The sequence below is a fragment of the Rhincodon typus genome, chromosome 12 (assembly GCF_021869965.1).
Source record: "Rhincodon typus isolate 14 chromosome 12, sRhiTyp1.1, whole genome shotgun sequence".
Lineage (NCBI taxonomy): Eukaryota > Metazoa > Chordata > Chondrichthyes > Orectolobiformes > Rhincodontidae > Rhincodon > Rhincodon typus.
Genome location: NC_063343.1, coordinates 23,319,336 through 23,343,394, shown reverse-complemented (window position 1 = coordinate 23,343,394; position 24,059 = coordinate 23,319,336). Strand labels below are relative to the sequence as shown.

The 24,059-nt window shown below is 38.4% G+C and overlaps 1 protein-coding gene across 4 annotated transcripts in view; it reads right to left on the bottom strand.

Moving 5' to 3' along the window:
* Positions 1 to 24,059, bottom strand: part of LOC109921299 (sideroflexin-1) — a 54,979-nt gene that overhangs the window by 19,266 nt on the left and 11,654 nt on the right. For all 4 annotated transcript variants that reach the window (XR_007263403.1, XM_048603888.1, XM_048603885.1 and 1 more), the window contains exons 2-3: positions 9,933 to 10,106; positions 4,375 to 4,545 (exon numbers count right to left, since the gene is read on the bottom strand). Coding sequence is in view for 3 of the 4 variants with exons in the window: in XM_048603888.1 (XP_048459845.1) it covers positions 4,375 to 4,545; positions 9,933 to 10,096 (335 nt within the window). In the remaining variant the exon portion in view is untranslated. The remainder of the gene's footprint in view (positions 1 to 4,374; positions 4,546 to 9,932; positions 10,107 to 24,059) is intronic.

Here is a 24,059-nt window from a genome sequence, read left to right as displayed (position 1 = left end):
AACCAATGTCTCATATAATCTAAAGAATCTTTGTTCATTATCTTGTGTAGACTACAATGTTTTACCTACTTAGGTAAATGAAAGCAAGTGAGAATGTTGATAGCTGGAATTCACGAAAGTGTGTTAAACAAGGCATTAAAAAAGAACCATAGAGTAAAACACAAAAAATCTAAATATATAACTACACTCATAGCCTTATCATCCACATTCCATTTACCGTTCTTCTCCTTTGTCTCCTAAGTTAGTTATTAGAATCACAGAATCCCTACAGTGTGGAAACAGGCCCTTCAGCCCAACAAGTCCACACCGACCCAGACCCCTATAACACACCTAATCTACACATCCATGAACACTATGGGCAAATTAGCATGGCCAATCCACCTAGCCTGCACATCTTTGGACTGTGGGAGGAAACTAGAGCATCCGGAGGAAATCCACGCAGACACGGGGAGAATGTGCAAACTCCACACAGACAATCACCCAAGGGTGGGATCGAACCCTGGTCCCTGGTGCTGTGAGGCAGCAGTGCTAACCACTGAGCCACTGTGCTGCCCTTACCAACCTTCAATTTTTCACCAATTTCCACCAGTTTTTCTTTTCCCAGCATATTGACTTCAATTGTTATTCTTTTCCCTATATGGTATTTACCCTAATTCTGCAGGCTCATATTTCAACTCACTTGTTTACTTCCCTGACCTTGGCCTTTTGTGCATTTTCACCACTACTGAAAGAAATTGTTATCTGGTGTTTTGGAGCTTCCATCCTAAAGTCCCATTTTGATATACCGCTTATGGATTTCAAAAGTTTCCTCAGAACTTACTGAAAGCAAAGCCACCTACACTAATGGTCCCTCTGAAGCACTGCTCAGTTGCTCGAAACTGGCTTTGTACCATATCTTGGATCAGTTCTTTACAAGTATGGCATTATAGAGGTTTCTGAGCCATCAAGATAGCTAACTTTTTTTTAAAGATATTACACTGCCTCAACGTTCTTCAGAGGAATCTATTTTATATTTTAAAAATCTTGTACCTGTATTACTTCCTGATGTGCAACACGTATTTTCTGTCCAGATCACACCTGTATCATGCTATTTGTCATGCTATCTCCATGGCACCTGGATGTCATGCTACCACTTTTACACCTGTGAAATAGTTTTAAACTGTTAAGTTATGTATAAAGGTATTTTCAGTCCTGCCAGCACAATAGAAGTAGAATTTTGTAGAAATGCAACATGAAAAAAAAAAGGTGCTTAGTCAACAACCTATTCACGCTGGTGTTTATCCCTGAAATCAGCACTAATCCAATTCCATTTACTTGCCTTTATTCGCTTTTCCTTCAACCTTCTCCATAATCTGTTCTTGGGCATTGACAACACTAGGTAGCGCTAATGCTTCTCCAAACTATATCCTAGATCCATTCTTACAGGTAGTGGTAGAAGTAGTGTGCAAAATTCTAAAATATCTGTTCCCCTTCCTTTCAGGGGATCTTTACCTTACATTTGTGTTTTACTTAATATTTATGTGCAACCTTGGGGCTTAACTGTCATACAGTGTCAACTCTTCACCTATGCTTACTGAGATGAGATTTTGCCGTCATTGGCCCCCGACCTACCTCGTCCCATTCAGCCTCTTCCTTGCCCACCTTTACTGCTGCAGAGTTAGCCGCATCTTCAGTACTGCTATCTCATCATACAGGGCTCCTTTATTGTCAGATATATTGTACAATCTTCTATGCCATGAACACGAGATCTGTTCTGTCTTGTTTTGGAAGAAAATTAAAAGATCCAGGGTGAGATTTGTGAGGCTGACGAGAAATGCAAGGTTCATGGGGAAATCTCTGCAGGGAAAATGAAAAACTATGTGGGAGAATGTTTGAGCTGTAAAATGGGACAGGCAGAGGCAAAGGAAGAGAGTCAGAAAAATGGATAATAGGAGACAGGACAAGAGACAGGTAGGAAATAATGCTAAAGTCAAGGGTGAGTAGAGGAGAAGGTGTAGAAGAGCTGGTTAGGGGAACAGTGCAAAATAATAGGGCAAAGAAACAAAAAAGTAGAGACAGAGGAAAAATGTAAAATAAAACATCACTAGAAAGAACATAATTGGTAAAGCAGCACAACAAATGGACGTCAAGAAGAGATAATACACAATAGACAGAGGGGAAATGAGAACACAAAGGGTGCAGGATAATATTTGGCTAATATATATAAAATATATATGTAAAAAACAAAGAATAAAACCAGCTGGAGAAAATAAGACATTAAAGGAAGGCAGGTAGAATACCAACACCTTCATTTTGCTTGCTGCTTCCACTGTGCTCCATAATCACATCTTCTCGTCGCTCATAGAACTCAAAAGACGGAAAATGAAAAAGACAGACAGAAGAAAAGCTGAGACACATCTAGAAAACAATGTTAAAATGAAAGAACCACATGCAGATATTGTTGTAATATATATGGATTATTAACCTTTAAAAGTCTCATTAACTTAAAAACCATGGACTTTATGGTTGAGAATAAAACAGTCAACAGCAAGATGGGACACCTTTTAAATGACTGTCAAAGTCACCTGATCTAGAAGTAATAAAACTCTCAGGAATACATACTGGGATATACGATGGCTAGAATCAGCTACGAAATTCAGAAAAGGCTACCCATGGGGATAATTACTTGGACATTTAAGTCCATTTTCCAGACCATATAGCTCACAAATGTAACATTGAACTGCATCTGTATGGGAATGATTTGATACAGGTATTGCTGGAACAAATGTTTGAATCAAAAGCTCATGTAAAAAGAGTAGGACTGAAATTCTCCCTAATTATAGATAACAAGTGTACAAATAATAGGGGATCCTTGGCAATGGATTATTGAAACTTTTTGCAAAAATGGATTGTTGCCATGAGAAATCAACGGCTAAGTTTTCAGGTGTCAAAAGCAAACATGATCTCACAAAGACAGTAACAAATGCAAGGTAACTAACGTGGACACAATCGCTAACACAGACACAGCCACCCAAAGAGCCTTTTGGAAATAGACACTAGAAGCAGTACTTGAAAAGGAGGTTCCGAGAGAACTTTGGGGATAATTGGGCAGAAACTGCTGGCTGCAGTTTCTTCCCCGAGGGCGGTGGCATCCAGTTCCCATAGAAAGAGCTAGAGGAAAATTGAGGAACTGATAATTTTCAATAAGTGCAAAATTCTCTATAACTGACTGCATCCAGAAAGCCAACTAATCAACATCAGCCTCAGATTAAAACCTTCCGTCCCAAACACAACCAAGGACTCTAAATCATGTTTTTTTATTCTCCTTTGTACTGCACACTAATTCTCCTTAACTTTGTGTGAGTGTGCGTGCGCGTGTGCCCAAATAACTGCGAAAATGGTCAAATGCTTGATGTTGTCTTACTATTTATCTCTGGTTTAACAGCGAATAAATGTGCTCTTCTTTGGCTCAAGAAAACATTGATGAATGACTCTTTACTTCTCATAGCAGAAATAGCTACAATTTTATTTGGAGAAAGGTATAGCTTTATGCAAAAAGAACATTAACCTTTGTTGTGATCAAACGTGGTGGATGAAAAGAGGGAGCCAGTTCACATCATTTCACATGGTTGTAACAAAAGAGTTATACTATGAGAAACACAATGACTGACCAATAACACACAACCTATATAGAGCAACTACTTGAGAGCTCCATTAGTATTTAAAAAAAAACACCATATTGTCTGGGAAGCCCAGCATTCACTATTTATCAGGAAAAAAAGAACAGAGATTTATTTAATCTCCCAAGACTGCACGCAGCACAATTTTTCTTCGACACTTCAAAATCAATATCATGTTCAAGGAATGTCAAATACATACACAAAATCAACTTGACAGGGCAAGCTTACACATTGTGCCATGCAAACACTTTTTGTTATGACTCACAATTTTAACAAGATATACTTTTGGTTCATTGGGGCATTGCAGCCCCTAATTTTTTCCTAAACACTGCAACAAAGGTTTCTATTTTTGGGGATGTGAGTGGTAGTTTTTATTGCATGATGTTTAAAACATTTCAGTTTCAAAAAGAAAACCCTAAATTGATGCTCCTAATTAAGATCATGGTTTTTTTTTGAAGAAGCATGAAATTAGAAAATGTATTTCTTAATCCTGACAGTCCTTCTGTCTTCCACTGTTTTTGGATCAGATAAATTGATGAATAATGCAGAGTTTAATGCTCCTCTAGAAATATAGTTATGCAGCAAGTAGGCAGAACATGCAGCTGTGCAAATTGGTCATCTTATATGTACATTAATAACCTATCACCCCAATATGCTTTATACAGTTGAAAAAAATCACTAGGAAAACGCCAACATTTAAAACATATTTACTCACTTATAGAAGGTCATCATACATCCAGTAATTGTCATGTTCATTGGCACCTGAGCTGACATTCGGCCAATAAGAATCATTTTTTCTCCCGTATCTGGGTGAAATGCAGAATCATAGACATATTTTGCCTTCCAAAGTTCATCTTCTGTAAGCTCAGGAGCTACAATACCTTGCCTAAGATATAAAAACTTAATGTAATTCTCTTCCACTAGGATAAGCAACCAATAAACCAAGAAACCTCCCATATTAAAAAAATTACATAGGTTAAAATCACACTAAAGATACAGATGGTAAACTGCTCAAATTCTTTTCTGTATCCTCAAATCTAAATATTTTAGACAATAGTGTTCATACTTTAAAAGTTATTCATTTATTCTGTAAGAGCTGGTATACATCACCACCCCTGGTAATAGCGCATTGATAACATGATTACTTTTTATTTTAAAATACAGAAAGTTAGATTGTAATTTCAAATACATAGTTTAACAATCAATAAGTTGTTAAATACTGCTAATAAATCTCTCCTGCATGGAGATTAACTATTGCAAGAACAGAACCACGTTTCTTTAGAAATTAATTCCTGTTGTAGATTTAAAGTGTTGAGCCAAAAAAAAAAATTCCCTTTCTATTTCTAAATTCAATCTTCTTTTCCCTTTTTTCTTTCTCCAATTCACTTAATGAGTGTTTCCATTTCAGCCCTTGAGCGGTTTCAAGTCTGGAAATCCAGTCTTGCTTATTCTGTTACAATGAATTAATTAAAACTTAGGATATCCATTCAGAATGGACACATACTGGCCAAAATCTTACATCTTTGTAGCTGTGTCTGAGTTGTACCAAATTTTCTGGTGGGATCTGAACCAGAGGCTTTACAGATTTTCTTGATGTATATTACCAAACTTGCCTTATTCGCTACTTACCTATGGCATGCATCACTTTCAATTCCAGTCCCATCTAACCATATATCGTTCCCAGAAAAATTTACCAGTGAATATTTTGGAATTCACTGACATCCCTTGCACCTGCATCATCTTTAAAAATCTGTTGTGTACTGAGACAAGAACTATCAACCTGGAGGTGCCCTGCACAGTTCCTGACATCTGCCTTAGACATGGTAAACTGGGAGAAATCAACATCCCTCGGTGCATGAAGGACCTCAGGTGCGCTAGACAGTGTGATGCACAAGTGGGAGTGGAGGCCACACCACCAGACCATGTCAGTCTAATCAGTGCTTGCCAAGCAGATTAAAGCAGTCTCACCATTTGGAGAAATGCACAGCAAAGTAGGAAGAAAGTTATTGTTCTTAACCAGTCCACCAGCTTAAGTGCCCCAATACCTCACTCATGATCTCTGCTCCCAGCAAGGCAAATGCTCTACCATTCACACGAATGCTTGCAACATCTTCCTCCACTTACTGTCACCAAACCAAACCTCCAATACCGCTATCCCTGCTTGCTTTCAACACTATCTAATCACTCACTCAGGACATCTCTCCACCTGCACCAAAAGTAGCAACAATGCCATCCATTTTCATTACCCTTAATGCCTACTCTTTCTCAATCCAGGAGGAAAATAGCCACCAGCAGGCAGAGAGACTCAAGATGGCTGCTGGCAGTCAGCTCCTCATCCCTTATGTGGATAACATCCTGACTCTGATCACCTCAAGTAACAGACTGATTGATTCAAAGTTCCTGGACTGGTATCAGAGCTGCCCTTGTCTTACTGTGTCAGGACCGCACCTACCCCCCCAGCCCACCAAGTAAAACCTATTCTCCCAACTTGTCAGAGGCCTGCTGACAACACTAACAAGCTTTCTTACTTTGCCTTGCCATTCAGCACAGACACAAAGTTCAAAGTGAGTATACACTAAGCCAGCAATCAAACAGACTGGAGCCACGGCCTGTCTGGTCCATGAGCTGGATGCATGTTCCTGTGTGCATAGTGTCCTTGCTGCAGCATCACGATGATAGTTGCTGGGTACAATGTTGAAACGCAGAAAGTGTCCTCCAAGCTTAGAGGCTGGCACATGTTGGATGCCAATTTCCATGGGATGTATGCATCCAGTTAGCATGGAGCACACAGAAATGTTGATGCCTGGAGTTCAACATGGAGGTCCTTTGGAATAGGAGAGCAGAATTTGCCAGATACCCACACTGGTTTCATGATATATTTAGCTTGTTTGGTGAGTATGCCAAGATAGAAAGCTAAATATTAATGGGTAAGTTGTGCTGTTAAGAAGGCATTTAATAAGCAATAAACTCCCCAAATCAGAAACTTGTTGTTACCTAATGAGAAGCTCACCACGCCACTTGTGGAAAGCCTAAAAGATGGAGCGTTACACTCCCAATGTAGAGATAAGCCTTGTCGGATCTCTTGTCCAATTCTGCCACAAATCTCGCCATAGCCCACGTTGGTTAGACCCCAAGCAAAACAGGCAAATAGATTATATTTTTCTGTTATTAGAATTTTGATACTTTTCTTATGGCTCAGCAATTTGAGAGGGTTTTGCTCAAGCCAACTTCCAAGACAGTAATTCAACCATTTGGCTTCAAATTAACATGAGCTTGTTGGAATGATAGCATTGAATGTTGCTTGGGTTGAGAGCATTCTGAAGCTAATGCATGCAGATTGAAAATTGTGTTTTATAATTAATTAGCTTTCTTGTATTGGTTTATTTATTTGTCATAATTACCTACGATTTAAGATTAAATGCATCTTTTTGATTTCTATAGAGAGGGTGGAGAGAAGACATGTTATAATGATAACAGGCATGAGGGATCTTAGTTCTATGGAGAGAACATAACAGACGAATTGAGCAGGGGGACACCTTATGCCCTATTGAACCTGTTCTGCCATTGAACTATCAGGGCAGATCTTTGACAACCACTCCTCCTTTTCTGCCTGCTCCACATATCCCTTAAATCCTTGGAGACTAAAAATCTGTATATCTCAGCCTTAAATATTTCTACTTCTCCAATGACTCCAAGCTTCCAATTGTTTGTCATTTCAACATACCACCATATTCCATGACCGACATCTGTGGGCCTGCTGCAGTGCTCCAGTGTGGCTCATTGCAAGCTGGCAAAACAGCATCTCATTTTCTGCTTGGGACTCTGCATTCTTCAGGACTCAGAAAAGAATTCAATAGTTTTAGAACCTGAACACCTTCTTCTATGACCTTTCCACATCCCTACATCTCCTACATTGTTATGACATGGGCCGCTTTCAGCACAGCCAACACCTACACTGCACTTATGGACCCCTTTGTCAGCTTTTCTAATCGTTTGTCTGCCTAACTATCTTTCTATTTATTATTTAACTCCTTTTACCCTGCTGCCATCTTCAGATATGACCTTTTCCTAGCTACTAATACTTCTGAAGGAGGATCACTGGACCCAAAATGTTAACTCTACAAAAAGATATTATTTGGTTAAGTGAATAGGCAGATGTCTAGCAAATGAAACATCATCCGAGAATATGTGGAATTGTCCATTTGTCCAGAAGATTAAAAAGCATATCACCAAAATGGTGAGATTACAAAGCTCTGAGATGCAAAGGGACGTGGGTGACCTTGTGCAAGAATCACAAAAGGTTAGTATGCAGACGTAGCAACAAATTAGGAAAGCTAATAGAATGTTAACATTTATCATGATGGCAACTGAATACAAAAGGAGGTCATGTTTCAGTTAAATAGTGAGATCACATCTAAGATACCATGCACAGTGCTGGTCACCTTATTTAAGGAGCTATGTAAATACATTGCAGGCAGTTCAGAGAAGGTTTACCAAACTAATACCTAAAATGAGTGAGTTGTCTAATGAAGAAAGTTTGAGCAGGTCAGGGTTGTTTCAATGGAGTTTGGACGAGTAAGAGGCGACTTACAACATAAAAACTGAAAGAACTGCGAATGCTGTAAATCAGAAACAAAAACAAAGTTGCTGGAAAAGCTCAACAGGTCTGGCAGCATCTGTGGAAAAAAAAAATCAGAGTTAACGTTTCGAGTCTGGTGACCCTTCCTCAGAACTGAGTGTGTGCGTGCGCACACGCGTGCGTGTAAGAGGCAACTTGTCTGAAACAGAGATCCTGAGGGATTCTGAGATTTTTGGATGTTTCCTCCAATCTAGAATTAGGGGTCATTGTTTAAATGGCAACCCCTGATTTTTAAACAGAGATTCAGCAAACTATTTTCTTTCAGATGGTCATTAGTCTTTGGGGAGTCTCTTCCTGATAAGATAGTGGAAGCAGAGTCCTTGAATACTTTTAAGATGGAAATAATAAATTTTTGTTAAGCATGCAGGTGAAAAGTTATCTGGATAGGTGGGAATGTGGATTTGAGGTTATAATCAAATCAGCCGTGATCTTCTGGACTGGTGGAGCAGGCTCAAGGGGCTGAATGACTTACTTCAGCTCCCAATTCTTATGTTCCTCCAACAAAAACTTCATCTCAGCTCTAAATGTCTGACCTCTTTTCCTGAGACAGTTCTAAGTGTTCTAGCTTCAAGTTTTGAAATACCCCAGAGCATTTAAATTGCTGTTGTATGATTGACTTATAGCAAACTCACCTTTTATGGATTTTATCCAAGCTATATTTTATATCGAAACTACTAAACTGAAGTCAGACTAGCAGCATTTTCCAACTTTGAATCAAATATACAAGATGAGAGCAGAACTTGGCATACATAATTTGACATTTTGTGACCAGATATCAGACAGTAAATTTTATAATCGGTCCCAAGTTAGGGGATGAGGTAACATATTATAGACTTACAGTCTGTCCAGAGAGATTAAAGAAAGGCTCTGGCGTTTATTCAAACTGAATTTGATACAAAAATAATACACTATGATTTAAATATTGAAAAAAAAAACAGATTTATCAAGCCCCACGAATTAGAAGCAGCTTTTCATAGAATTCCTACAGTGTGGAAGGAGGCCATTCGGCCCATCAAGTCCACACCGACCCTCTGAAGAGCATCCCACCCAGACCCAGCTCCCTATCCTATTCTCATAAACTTGCACTAACCGTGGCTAACGTACCAAAAGTTTATAAGATCTGATTTCTAAAACAGAATTAAAGAACAACTTCAAAGTCAAGTTATCAATTAGGTTTTTGCTGGTATAACAGTTAAGAAACCAACAATCAAACATTTCCAATTGAGGTATTCTTATCAATCTGGTTCCGAACAAATTATTTAACCATCTGAAAAAAACTGTTAATTCATACGTTATTAAGAGATTTTAGTGGAGGACTGCCTAGAGCAAAACTGGGCTAATCCTCCCAGCCTCTAGTTTTGCTTTAGAATTGCTAAGTTTTATAAACTTTCCATTCTGTTTAATATTTGTTTTCTGAAGGTATTTTGTTGCTATTACTCTACTTTCACAATACTACTCATTTTTTCTTGAAAAGAAATGCGTTCAACTTACAAATGGGTGCATTTCTCCTCCCCACATTGTTTGATTTAAATAAAAGGTGACATCAGATAGTGTTAAAATTGAAGGGCTTCAGATATATAACATCAAATAAAAAAGACAGGTTACAATATCATTAAAGCTCTGGCATACTATACCTATAGTCATGTATTATCTTTCTAACATTCTCCAGTTGTGAATTTGATAGAAGAATGTTCCTCGGATCAGTAACTGTGAAGAAGTGTTTTGCCCTCCCAATAAAAGTACCCTGGTCCCATCGAGGTTCTCTGGTATTGATGTTCAATGACACATTTGCAGTCATTTTATACGGTCTATAACAAACATAAAACACGAGCATTAGAACTTAATAGAAGAAATCAGAATAGTAAGACTGTGTGGCTCACCGAGCTCTCTCGGCCATTCAGAGAATTCTTGGCTGATCTTTGGCTTCAACTCTACTTCCATGCATGTTCCCCACACGCCTCAATCCTCTTTAGGACCAAACATCTGTCTAGTTTACCTTTAAATATGTTCAACTATGGTGTATCCATAACCCCCGGGTTTCTTCGAGTAAAGGCCTTTCTCATCTTTTTCCTAAATGATCAGTACCTTATTCCAAAACTATGCACATTTGTTCTCAATTCCTCTGCCATGGGAAACAACCTATCAAGCCTCTTCATAATCTCGAATGTTAGAGTTCAATCACTTCTCATTCTTCCAAACACCAGAGAATATAGGCTGATTAAATTGGGTGCATTTTAGGGCAGCCTTCTCATCCTATGAACTAATCTGGTCAACTTTTGCCGTACTGCCACCAATATAAGCACATCTACCAAAGTCCCATACAATTATAGCAAGTCTTTTTCAATCTTGTACTCCAAACTTCCTGCAATAAAGATCAATATGCATTTGCTTTCCCAATTGCTTACTTAGCTGCAGACTGTGTGTTCCTTCAGTAAGTACACACGTGAATGTCAATGTTCTGAGAGACAAGTTTGAATTTGAAAAAATATTATGCTTTTCTATTCTTATACCAAGTGAATAACTTCACACTTACTCACATTAAGGTCCACTGCAACCCGACGGTCCAATCACTTAACCTGTTTCCATCTCTTTGTAGTCACTTTGTGTCGTCTTCACATCTTACGTTCCTACCTACCTTGTATCATGTCTCTTTGTTTGTGTTAGTAGCATGGAATGTAACTGTTTTAAACTCCGAGCACCGAATCTTGTGGTACTCTACCAGCCACAGTCTGCCAATTTAAAAATGTCCATTCAGCCCTACTCTTTGCTTTATGCATATAATTAACTCCATCAATTCTTCTGATATCTGTGTAGCACCAAAATAGAATGCTTTTGCAGTTCCAGATATGTTACATTGACTGATTTACATAAATTGCTGGTTAAATCCTGAAAAATATTTATAAAAGGATTAGCATACAGAATTAGTTTCAGAGATAGCAGCAGAGATAGATTTTCTGAAGAAGGGTCTAGGCTTGAAACGTCAGCCTTCCTGCTCCTCTGATGCTGCTTGGCCTGCTGTGTTCATCCAGCTCTACATCTTGTTATCTCAGCATAGAATTTCCCTTTTTTTGTGGTTAGCGTAGCTATGAAACCTACCTGATCAATGTTCTTTGGGAATGAAATTCTTACTTGGTTACTTCAAGACCTCAGCTATATGGTTCATTTTTAACATCTCTGACCTGGTCCATCAAGAGTTATAAAAACCTGGACGGACCACTTGGCATACAAGACAATGCAAAGACATGCCCAGCCCAATGAATCCGTCATCCAGCCTCACTAATATGCAGGTTGAATTGAGAGCTTCCTTTTGTAAAGGCTAATTGCCATGAACATGCTGCAGATTTTAAAGTGGTGGTCTTTAAAGGCATTTAAATTGGGTGTGTGCCACAATTTGCATACCCATCTCTCCCGCACCAACAGATTTATATCTGGAGAGTTGTGGCAATTTTCGGAGAGCTGTCAGTTACAACCAAGTCCAGATATATGCCTCTCTTCTCACTCTTGAAGATGGTATAAGAGTTGTGAACTTTTAAAAATGTGTCTCCCCCCCCAACTTAAAATGCACATGAACATTGTCTATTATGATTGCAGGTGATGTTAATACCAGACAATTCAGATCCCAGAATGAAACATGACTCAATATATCAGAAGTTTAATTTATGCCTTTTGGGTGCCCTGGTGATATTAATCACTGGAACATATAAAAGGCTGCAAAAGTTCTTAGAAAAAAAGGACATGAGCTTATTCCAAAAAGGAAAAAAGATAAAGCTTTTATACTACATATGTGTGTGTGTGTGTGTAAGTATATAGAGAAAGATTAACTGCAAAACAAAGTTTTACCTTTGTCACAGCACCTGCATTTACTCATTCCTGGAAGAATATCAATACCATGTTAACTCTTTAATCTCTTACTTAACTGACATTTCTCAGTTTACGTCCTCAGACTGTGAAGATGGAAATAAGTCAGAGAACTTAATTTGCCGGAGTGAACTGTTTTTCAATTCTGATAGCTGAAACATTCTAACAACTTGAACATTTCTACACAAATTTTGCTGCTGGGAAGCTTAAAAATTAAAGTCACTTCTGTTAGGGTGATCAGTTCTTTCAATTGAACACTTGATCCTCCTGGCAGGAGGAAACAGTTCTCCCATCTGAACTGAGCTAAACTAACGGCCTCTGATTTGTCATAAACTCAGCAATATCAACATTCCATCCATTAACACTACAGGTGTCGTGACACTTGTGCCTTCTTGGAAATGATCACAGAATCCCTACAGTGTACAAAGCAGGCCATTTGATCCATCAAGTCCACGCTGACCCGCTAAAGACCATCCCACTCAGACTCAACCACATCCCCTCCCCCCAACCCTACCCCGTAACCCTGCATTTCCCACGGCCAATCCACCTAGCCTGCACGTCTTTGTACTGTGGGAGGAAACCGATGCAGAGAATATGCAAACTCCACACAGTCGCCTGAAGGTAGAACTGAATCCAAGTCCCTGGCGCTGTGAGGCAGAAGTGCTAAATCACTGAGCCACCATGCTGCCATAGTTATATAAATGTATATATAGTGTCTCATTCCAAATAAGTCTCTGACCATTTAAAGAAATATTTTCACAGAACTGAACACACACAACTGCATCTATTTTAAAACTTCCAGTCATAATAAATGTACAATAAACCTTTCAGCACATGCATTAAAATTATGAGGAATTCACCAGACAGACCTATTTTAATCAGAATTAAAGAATTAATTTATTGAAAGTCACTCAAATGCCCTTTTAAATATATGTGTTACTTCATATTTCATTTCTTATTTTGTTCTCAAATTCCAAACACATAGCTATTTGATAGCTACAGAATACCAGAAAACACAAGACCGGACACTGTCACAAAAGCAAATTGTTGCAAATAACAGGCAATCTGCAATAAAAAAGGCAACATTTAAAGAAACTTAATGGACTAAAAGTTAACAAATCTACAGGACATGATGACCTACATTCTATCATTCTAAAAAAGGTAAATACAGACATAATAATTGTGCAGGGTTATGATTTTCCAAAATTCCTTCAATTCTTGAATGATCACAGAGATTTCAAGTTAGCAAATGCAACATTGTTGTTCAATAAGGGAGGGGTAAAGAAAGGAGGGAAGTAAACCAGTCAGGAAAATGTTGGAAGCTAATAAGGAAGCTTTAATAATGCGCTTAGTAAATCATTGTATGCTGAGACAAAGGCAACATGGTGTTATGAAAGGGAAAAACCAAAAGAACTGCGGATGCTGTAAATCAGGAACAAAAACAAAGTTGCTGGAAAAGCTCAGCAGGTTTGTTTTTGTTTATGAAAGGGAAAGTGTGTTTGATGTAATTTATTTATTTTTGAGGGTGTAATTGGTAGGGATCTATAAAAAAGGGACCAGTGGATGTAGCATACTTAGATTTCCAAATATAACAGATAAGGACTCATGGAGTTGGAAGTTATATTGATGTCAACAGACACTTGTTAATGAATATGAAAAGAGAGGGGAGATAAATAGAATGACACAAGGATTATGCTGGAGCATCATCCATTCACAATCTACTTCAATGACTTTGGTACATTAGTCCCTGAAATTATTGTACATGAAAAGTTTGCTTAGAATAAAAGTCATGAAGAGGACACAAAAGTTGCAAAGAGATATGGATGGGCAAATTAAATAAGTATCAAGATGGCAGCATAATACGCAAAAGTGTGAGGTTATTCACTTTAGTGTTAAGAATAGAAAAGTATTTCTCTCAAGAGACTTCTAAATGTTGAAGCTCAGAGACTAGAGTGCCCTCAGAAAGGAGCACCAAGTTGGCATGCAATTAGGAGAGCAAATGGCATATTGATCTTCAACGTAAGGGGACTGGAGTACAAGAATAAGGAAGAGTTGATACAATTTCACATGCCTCTGGTGAGATCACATCTGGAGAACTGTATCCAGTTTTGAGCTCCAGATTTAAGGAAAGATATTCTTGAGATGTGGTCCAGCAAACGTTTGCACTGTTGACTTTGGGGATAAAAGGCTATCACTATGAAAATTCTGAGTAAATTGAGCCCACATTCCCTAAAGTTTAGAGGAATAAGAGATGATCTCAGTGAAATATTATAGCTGGACAGGATCAACAGAGTGTATGTCCTGAAGTAAAGAATTTAAACACAGGGATACAGTCTCAGGATAAGGGCTAATCTTTTAGGAGAGAAATTGGAAGAAATTTCTTCACCGAAAAGGTTGTGAATCTTTGAAAATTCTGACAGAGGATTGTCTATGCTCCCTATTGCATATAATTAAGGATGAGAGGCAGATTTTTAATCCCTCAAGAAATCAAGGATTATGGAGTGTAGACATGAAAGGGGAATTGAAGTCAAAGATCAAAGATTGTACTGAATAGCAGTCCAGATGCAGCCTATTCCCACTTATATTTCAAACGTACTAACATAGTATTAAGAAATAAAACAAGGGAATTCAGAAGAAACTTCTTTAGACACAGAATGAGGAACTCAGGAGATACTGAAGCAAATAGTACAGGATGCATCCAAGGCATTGGTATTCACTATATCGCATTACTTTGCTGTGGCCCTTCTTATTACTTTTTCCCCCCTTTTTGTATTATACTATAATGAAGTAACTGCCTCAGCCAGGTCTTCCCAAACTTGAGTCATGACCTCAAACAATTAAGAGTTCAACGTCCCTCCTTCTACGAGGCAGCAGTACCAAATGTGAAGCAGACAGAGTAGCAGGATAGACTTGTATTGGCTCCAAGTCTCCATGAAATATGCATGCATATTTTATTTCTTGCCATTGTACGGAGTGCATGCCCTATGCAAATGAGTTCCAAGACCTTAGCACTGCCTCAGTGTAACATTATTGGAAAAAAAACACTGCTTCCCACTTGTTTTCAAACCAAGTTCACAACTGGCCCTCACTATTCTTCTGGAAATTACCAATGATTTAAGGGGAGATCAGTTTAGCTGATAAAAACAAATGGAATTAAGAATATACTGATAGAGTTAGATAAATGAAGATAAGAGGAGACTTGAGTGGAGCATAATCAGTATTATACAGTAATCGGGTATAACAGCCTGTTTGTTTGCAGTATAACCCTATGTAATGACTGTGAATGCTAGACTTCAAAGGGGTAATGCATAAAATAAGTTGATGGTGAGGGTCAGGTTTTAAGTGAATTCCTAAAGACTGTAACTTGTGTGACTATAAAAGGGAGACAGAAGAAACATATTAGGATTTATTAGGAGACAAATTAACACTGGTAATTTTGTCTTACTAGTCACCAGCTGCATGTATTTAAAGCATGTACCTAGTTCTTAGTAACAGAAGCTTCCTGTTTATCAGTTTGTACTTTGAATTGAAATAGGATAAGAATGGACAAAGTCTGAAAGTGTAGCTGAATAGGAAGTCAAAATGGAAATTCACAGAAAAACAGGCTAGTATTGCTTAACAGCTTATTAAGGAAGTCTACAGAACTCTAATCTTCCAGTGATTTCACAGTGGCACCTATAAGTAGACTTTGTCCTATGATTCAAAAAGTAGATCTTTTCAAGAATTTATCACTAGAGCTGTGTAACAAAGATTACCAATTACCCTACTTGCAGTGATTATATTCAATCCAGGAAACCAGATATGTGACAACACTGTGTAGAGCTGGATATCTCAGATTCTTCAGCATCTGCAGTTCCTACTATCTGTGTTACATATATGGATTCTGTTTAGGTGGACTAAAGATAAAGCAAAGGTTTTACAGATTAACAACAACAAAAAGTATAGTAAATACAATATAATAAAAATTCTGCCTATTCTTCCCAGCTTTTCAATCTCATTGAGTGGAACTAAACTGTGATTTATATAATATCAGGGTCACATTATGAAGTCCTATGATCAAACCTCATAACTCAATGAACTGCTGAATGTTAAAAACTGCTCTGGATAAGTTACAATTTATCTGCAAGAGTAATGAACAATGTTTGCTATCAGATTAGAATACAGAATTATTGTTCCACCCTTTAGATAAATTCCTGTAGGGGAAAATAGATCGGGCTTAATGTTATCTGACCACAGAAGTGCAAATACCTTCTACCAATATTTGGGGAATCAAAGTATCCACAGAAGCCAAAATAATTTTAGCATAGTGGTAGTTTCTCCTCTTTGACCTCCTTTATCCCTTGCTCTGAAGATCTGTCATATACATTCTTGTTCTCAAGGTTCATTTCTTTCTGGAGGAAGATGTTTTGGGGAGTGCAAGACACCACAAGAGTATTGCACAATGGTACTGCAGGACTCCATCTGATTGACACAGGCACCTGAATAGCAACTTCAGAAGCCTGTACACCAGCTCAATAGCCTTCATATGTAAATGTTGTCACGCCACTGTGCTCAGTAAATGGATAAGTAGTCAGCTTCGAGTGATAATTCTTGTCTCATTTGGACAGGGGGTGGGGAGGTGGATTGAAGTAATGTGGCAGCCATGAATGGTAAAAGATGAAGGAGTCATGACAGATGGTAGGAAAATGAGGTCACAAATGCAGGAAGCCTGTTTTCTGGGTGCAGACCTGCTGAATATTGAAGGAGTGGAAGCCCTTCCTATTGAAAAATCTAACAGGATAGTCACTCAATTTCTTGATGGCAAAAATGATGCAACTGGAGGAATTCAGTGTTTTAGGCTCACCTTTTTTGCCTGAGAATCTAATCTGTCTGGAATTAAATACCGCTCTTACAAACAGGGTATCAGAGGTTCACAAGATACAATGAGAGACAACAAGGTGCAGGGCTGGATGAACACAGCAGGCCAAGCAGCATCATAGGAGCAGAAAGGCTGACGTTTCGGGCCTAGACCCTTAAGGCAGGGTCATTTCTGATCCTTGGAAGGAGCTAGAGGTAAAGTAGGTCAAGGTCAGATTGATATTGATGGCTACTAGTTGGCATGGCTAGCAGTGTTGAGAGTTGTGAAGCCTTCCAAAAATAAAATCAAAAATCTCAATGACCAGGCATAGTCTCCTGCAACACTGCTGCTTTGACATGTTCGGGTATTCTGCCTTTGACTGTACGTCCAATAGTGATGGTTCTCTTCCTGCGCTTGCCCCTCTCCAGTAGCCTCCTCTCATACTTTTAGTGAGGATGTTGTGCTTTTCTGCCACTAGACCCAAAATCAGACAGCTGCAGTCCTATTGCCAGTTATTGCCTCATTTAGCTCAGATGGACTCTATATTGCATGTGGATGCCTTACTCCTTTCTCTTCTGCCCATGATGCCAAAAGGGTCATGGCACCCTGTACACCCAAGTACCCAAAGAATACTCTCCCTACAACCTGCCCACATTCAGTGTTTCCTTTTATAAGTCCACTGAAGGTGATGGCATGGCACTAACTGTCTGTCTAGTATGTTATTCAGGGATCTGGTCTGCCCAAGATCTAGAGTGCAATCCAGATGCCTCCACCGATATTTTCAAGCTGTCCCTCAACAAACTCTCAACGAGTCCTTTAACTACTTAATTTAACCCATTGTACAACTGGGCAGTTGCAGGGTCTACCTTACTCCATTCTGATCAAACTTGTCAGCACTAGGAACAGTAACAAGAAACCAATTGTCATGAAGGTGGCAGCAATATTCTTGGTGGATTCTCATTCAGTTCCTTCTCCCACTGAAATCCAAAAGTCCTGCACCCTTAAGTTTATTTTCATTGTTTTGTTTGTAGGGCACAAGTATATATTAAGGATACACTTACACTGGAGTTTAAGTCACAAATTCCACAAAAAATGAATTTTAAGATAATTTTACCTAGCTTTTTGTAGCTGAAATTCAAATTATTTTAAAGATACTGGTTTTCTGCCAAACAAACTTCAACTGACAAAAAAAAAAATTGCTGCACTCTTGATGTTTAGTCATAGCAGATGCATAACGTTAATGTTACACTAAAAATAGCTGCATCATAATTGAAGGAAACATAATAGTTGCAGGTTGCATTAATAATTCAATTGATAATACTTAAATTCTGAAACTTCCCTTCATTGATTTCTAAAGAATATATTTAATATTTCCAGAACTATTTGCACAGATGTTGTACCAAAAATTGTGCACATATTGATTAAATAAAAAGTTGCCCGTTGTCAAGTGTGCAATGTATTTTTAAAAGAGCAAGTGATTTCTCACATTGTAACCAAGCCATTATGTAAATAACAGCCACTAGTGGCAAAACATACCTAAGTCAATCTGTGAAAAAAGGGCAAACTCAAAAGAACCAGAAACTTAAAGCATTGTTTAAAACAACACAACAGACCTGGAGAGGTTAACATACTTTCTTCATTCAGAAAAAAAACATCAAAGGAACAGCTGACAAACATTATCTGCTCAATGACAACTATAGTATATTAGAAAGCTTGTATCAAAGCCTGCAGTGCTGACTTAATTAGCTTTTATGAACAGTATTAGGAATTACTTACTGGGAGCAATTTTTAATGACTTTCATCAACTAAGGTGGAATTTTGGCTCTGTAAACTTACATGTTGCATTTTAATTGTGGAATATAAAAACACATTTTTAAATTCCCATTTTATCTTCAAATTACAAACAATATATTGTAAATTGTACAAATTCTATGGTAAAACAATATCATCTCTTCCCAACATCTTACTGTAGCCTCTGACATTGTAAGAAGCTGTGAGGAGGCGATGTTGTTCCCTACAGTTAAAAATGGAAGTGTGGAATAGGTAAGGCAAGTCTCACTTTAGATCATAAGATAAATGAGCAGAATTAGGCCACTCGGCCCATTCAAGTCTGCTTCACCATCCCATCATGGCTGATATATGTTTCTCAACCCAATTCTGCTGATGACGACCTATCCTGGACTTCCCACATAAATGCGACAGCCAAGATGGCACAACAATGCCTCTTCTTCCTCAGGCAGCTCCAGAAATTTGGCATGTCCATAAGGTCCCTCAGCAACTTCTACAGATGCACCATTGAAAACATACTGTCCGCCTGCATAACGGTCTGGTATGGCAACTGCTCTGCCCAGGACCATAAGAAAGCACAGGTGCTGGTGTGTACAGCCCAGACCATCATGGAAGCCAACCTTCCATCCATAGACTCTTTACATGGCTTGCTGCGGCAGAAAAGTGGCCAACATCATCAAATACTCATCGCACTCTGGTAATGACCTCCTACTACCTCTTCCATCAGGCAGAAGATACAGAAGCCTGAACACATGCACAAGCAGGGTTCAGGAACAGCTTCTTTCCAGCCATTATCAGACTGTTGAATGGACTCTAGCCTCAAATAAAAATAATGTAACTTGCATGCATCCTTTGCTTGCTGTGATCGGCCTGTACTGCGCTGTAATGTTCTATGTTCTATAACCAAAGCTTTTCACTGTATTTCAGTACGTGTGACGATAAATCAATGAATTCTCCCCATAACTCTCGATCCCCTTACTAATCAAGGCCTAGCTACCTCTGTCTTAAATACAGTCAATGACCTGGCTTCCACAGGCTTCTGTGGCAGTGAGTTCCACAAATTCACCATCCTCTAGGTGAAGAAATTCCTTCTTATCTCACTTTTAAAGTGTCAACCCTTTACTCTGAGGTTGTACCGTTGGGTCTTAGCCTGTCCAACTAGTGGAAACATCACCTTCACATTCACTCTATCCAGGGATCTCAGCATTCTATGTTTCAATAAGATTTCTCCCCCCCGCCCTCATCATTTGTTGAGCAATACAAGAAAAGCACTGGAAGAGGATTGTGCGGGCAATTGTCAAATATCAAGAAACATGAAGATTAGTACACCACAGCAAAAGTCAATAAGAATGGCCTTTGTGATTTTTTTCAAGGGTGTGTTTCTGCCACAAAGGAGTGGAAAACTAATTGGCAAAACTCAAACACTTCGTTGAAAGAAGATGGGTATGGACTTTGACAGGTGACTGTTCAATTACCTTGTAGAGGAATGACAGCTTAAAGATAGGGTGACAATTTGAAGGTCAGAGAGGTTTTGTTTAACTGGGAAGGAATAGTGTCAGTTTTGTACCTCATGGTACAAAAGGACATAAGACCATTTATGATGTGGGCTATGGAGATTTGATGAGCACCTCGTTGAAAACAAAATCAAGGCAGCAGAAAGTGGGTTTCATGGACAAGATTGGCTCAAAAAAATGTATGGGCAAGGAAAGCAATGGATTCAGGGATAGGGAACTGGGACCCCACTGAGGGTAAAGCTGCCCATGGTGGAATTGATCTGGGGAGTTGACTGAGAAGACAACAGAAATGTGCCCTATCTTAATGAAAAGTGAATTTATAATCTATTGCATTAGAAAGCAGCTCAGAACCAATTTTGAGGGCTGTCTCGGGAAGAAATATATGAGATGGCCAAGTGAAAAACTGTACCAGTTTGAATATTTAGTCGTTTTAAGATAAGCAGGCAGCATGGCATGAAAAAAAAAATCAACATGTATACTAGTTTTCCTGACATTTGGAAATACATAGTCTACTTTTTTTAAAAACAAAATCTAGATTATTTTAGTCTCCTTTTGTTGTACTGTCAGGTGGCTGTGCATTGGACGTGAAAACATTAGTCAAGATCTCCTGCTTTTTATTGACAAGAAATTTCCTATAAATCCGGGAGAGATTTTGGTGTTACAGTCCATACAGGTGATCTGCAGTAAATAATAAACTAAAAAGAAAATGCATTTAATGATCACACTTCAGATAAGTAATAACTTGGAAGAATGAACAATGGAAAAATAGCATAAGAACTATAAATACAAGTTATACAACATTAAGAATAAGCAAAAGAGAAAGCAAATATTTAGATAGTTAACTTTGTGCAGTATCAGCAATCCAAGTGTTAATAGTTACACTCTGAAGGATCCAATATTTGTTACGTATGGGTTTCTTGTTTCCTTGTTCCCAAAGCAATATTGTCACCACCCATAATGTGTACCTCAAACTATTTGTACTTTGCACAGATCCCAGTATCTGACTGTTGGTAACAAATAAAGAAAATCAAGTGCCTCAAGTAAATACTTTTAAGCTTTCAATTGGTTACAGTAATAAAATCAAACTAAACAAAGCTTAATTTTCAAAACTGTTTTTGAAATACTCAAGAATTCTACTGGGATTTTGAACTTTTCAACATGGACTTTTTAATACCTGCTTGCAGGAAGACCAAGTAAGGCTTATGGAAAGGAAACAGTTAGGGTGATGCTCACCCAGGATCTGAGAGGAATAAAGGAGCAGATTTTATGATTTATTGAAGACTGCACTTTTGATAAAAGGCAAATAATCTAGCTTCCATATATGCAGTCTGCCTTATTTACATCAATCATCAGATTCCATAGCATTCAAACAAGCTGAACAGTGTGAAAATGTTATTGTGCTATGCTGATCTCAAAGTTGCAATTCATAATTTTTATTTGTTTGTGGAATGTGCCCACCATTTCTTGCCCATCTCTAATTCTAGTTTGAAAATGTTCATTGGTGAGTAAGCTGAAGAACGGTGTACATTAAGCAGATGCAGTCAGAATGTTGTTTTCAGTAATAACTGTACACAAGTGATCCAGAACTGAATTTTGTCTCCCAAATGGAGGATGGGTACTAAAAGGAACTGGGGCAATTGTCTTTGGAAATAGTGGGAAATGGAGGTTGCCAAGTGTGGAGGTGAGCGGGTTAAAAAAGATTGCCTCAGATCTCGGATTTTGTGCTGGTATAATAAACACAAAAGCCATCTACCCTTGAGCTGTCACGCACACCGCGGCATCCCCTCAACCAACCCATCCTCCATAGCCCCTTGTATCCTCTATTCTAAACCATACCCCTCTATCCACCTATCACAGCCCCTACTAAACCCTATGCCAACCTAGGTTCCGGTCTGTAATTTCATGACTCTTATTCAAGAATGCCAAACCACAACACCCCACTCATCCCCATGGCCTTTTCTAGCTCTGATGCCAACTGTGTCAAGACACACAAACAAAGCCCTCTGCCATCACACCCACTCTGCCAACTCACCCAATAACCGTTATAGGCAGACCTAAAGGGCCAGGGTGAAATATAAATTAATAACTTTGAAATCTGAGACTGACATTATTATGAGCTAATAAACATTAACTGCAATGACTTTGGACCTTCAGCTGAAATGCCAGAAACGGCTCTGACTTTGAAATGCAAGATAAGTAAGTAATTTTCCCTTCCTGATTTTTGCTGTTCCTTTTTAAAGGAATAAGGAGGTTACATTTTATTCTAGGTGCATGTCAGAGCATTTGTGCTGTTTTATTTGCTAAAACACACAAGAGTTCCAGTTTGCTGCTGTGAAAAATAATTATTTTCTTTGTCTGTTTCAACTGCTCAGTAAATGCCTAATAAATAACATTATTACCTGCAATAAAACTTTAAAATTTTTCAGTGATAATTCTCTTCTCCTGCCAAACTCGGATTTCCCTATTTTGGGACATACATATTAAATTTACAATCTATCTAGAAAAGAAGGGTTGTTACCTCCATCAGAAAATAGCCTCTAATATAATGTGGACTTCACCAGTTTCAAAATCTCCCCATCCCTGGCATCATCCTATGACCTCGCCCCTGCCTCTGACATGACACAACCTGTCCATCTTCTCTCCCACCTATCCACTCCACTTATCCCCACCACTGCCTACCTGCACTCACCTATCACCATCCCACCTACTTTCCCCAGTCCCACCCCTCCCCTCTATTTATTTGAGCTCCCTTCCCCCTCTCCCATTTCTGAACAAGGGTCCCAACCCGAAACGTCAACTTTCCTGCTCCTCTGATGCTGCCTGGCCCACTGTGCCCCTCCTGCTCCACATTGTTATCCAGCAGTCCTTACTATCACTAATATAAAAATGTTTTCAATTTATACTTCCATTCTTATTTACAAGTCAATTTTAAAAATGATAAAAGCTTACATATTATAACATACCAGATTCAAAAGAATCTCAGTAGAATAACATATAGTTGGAGGTTTAGAAGATTTATAATGATTCCAAGAGGTTGCTTTGATTCAGTACTATTACTTCTGGATTATTAGACCTGGATTCAAATCCCATCTGCTCCAGAAACGTGTCATAACATTTCTGAACAGATTGATTTAAAGAAAATGTGAATGAAATCTTCTTTCTAGCAGAACAGAATTCGTGCCTTGGAAGCACTCACAAAACAGTGTCAAATTTGTTCTCACTTATTTTAAATATCTTCAATTCACTGGTTATACTTCAGATATTTTGTTGCTTGTTGAGCACTTTAGAAACTTTCCAGATGTAATAAGGCACTATATAAATTGTACTATGATCTTCAGTTCCAAGCTGCAAAATCTAAATATACAATTTTGAAAAGCGGTGAATTTATATATCTAAATGTGTACAGGACACAACTCTCAGGAGAAAAAGTCTGAGCATTGATACTTGATAAATTGATTTGATATATTAAAGCCTAGAATCTGCACAGAATTAACTCAAAGAATATCTATAATACACAATGCTAATCAATGCAGCAATGTAAGAATATTAAGCAGAATGCAGCATGTTCTTTGAATACAGAGGAAGGCTGGGTCAGTCAATCAAACATACAAACACATAGCAGTTTTATGATCGATTTGACTACCCAAGATGGAGCTATAATGTCACACATTATCTCTTAAGCTTGTGGCAGAATGCCATGAATAAAAACTAAATCCATCTGCAGCTATCACATCTGTCACCATCTGGATCAAAAGGTAACTCAA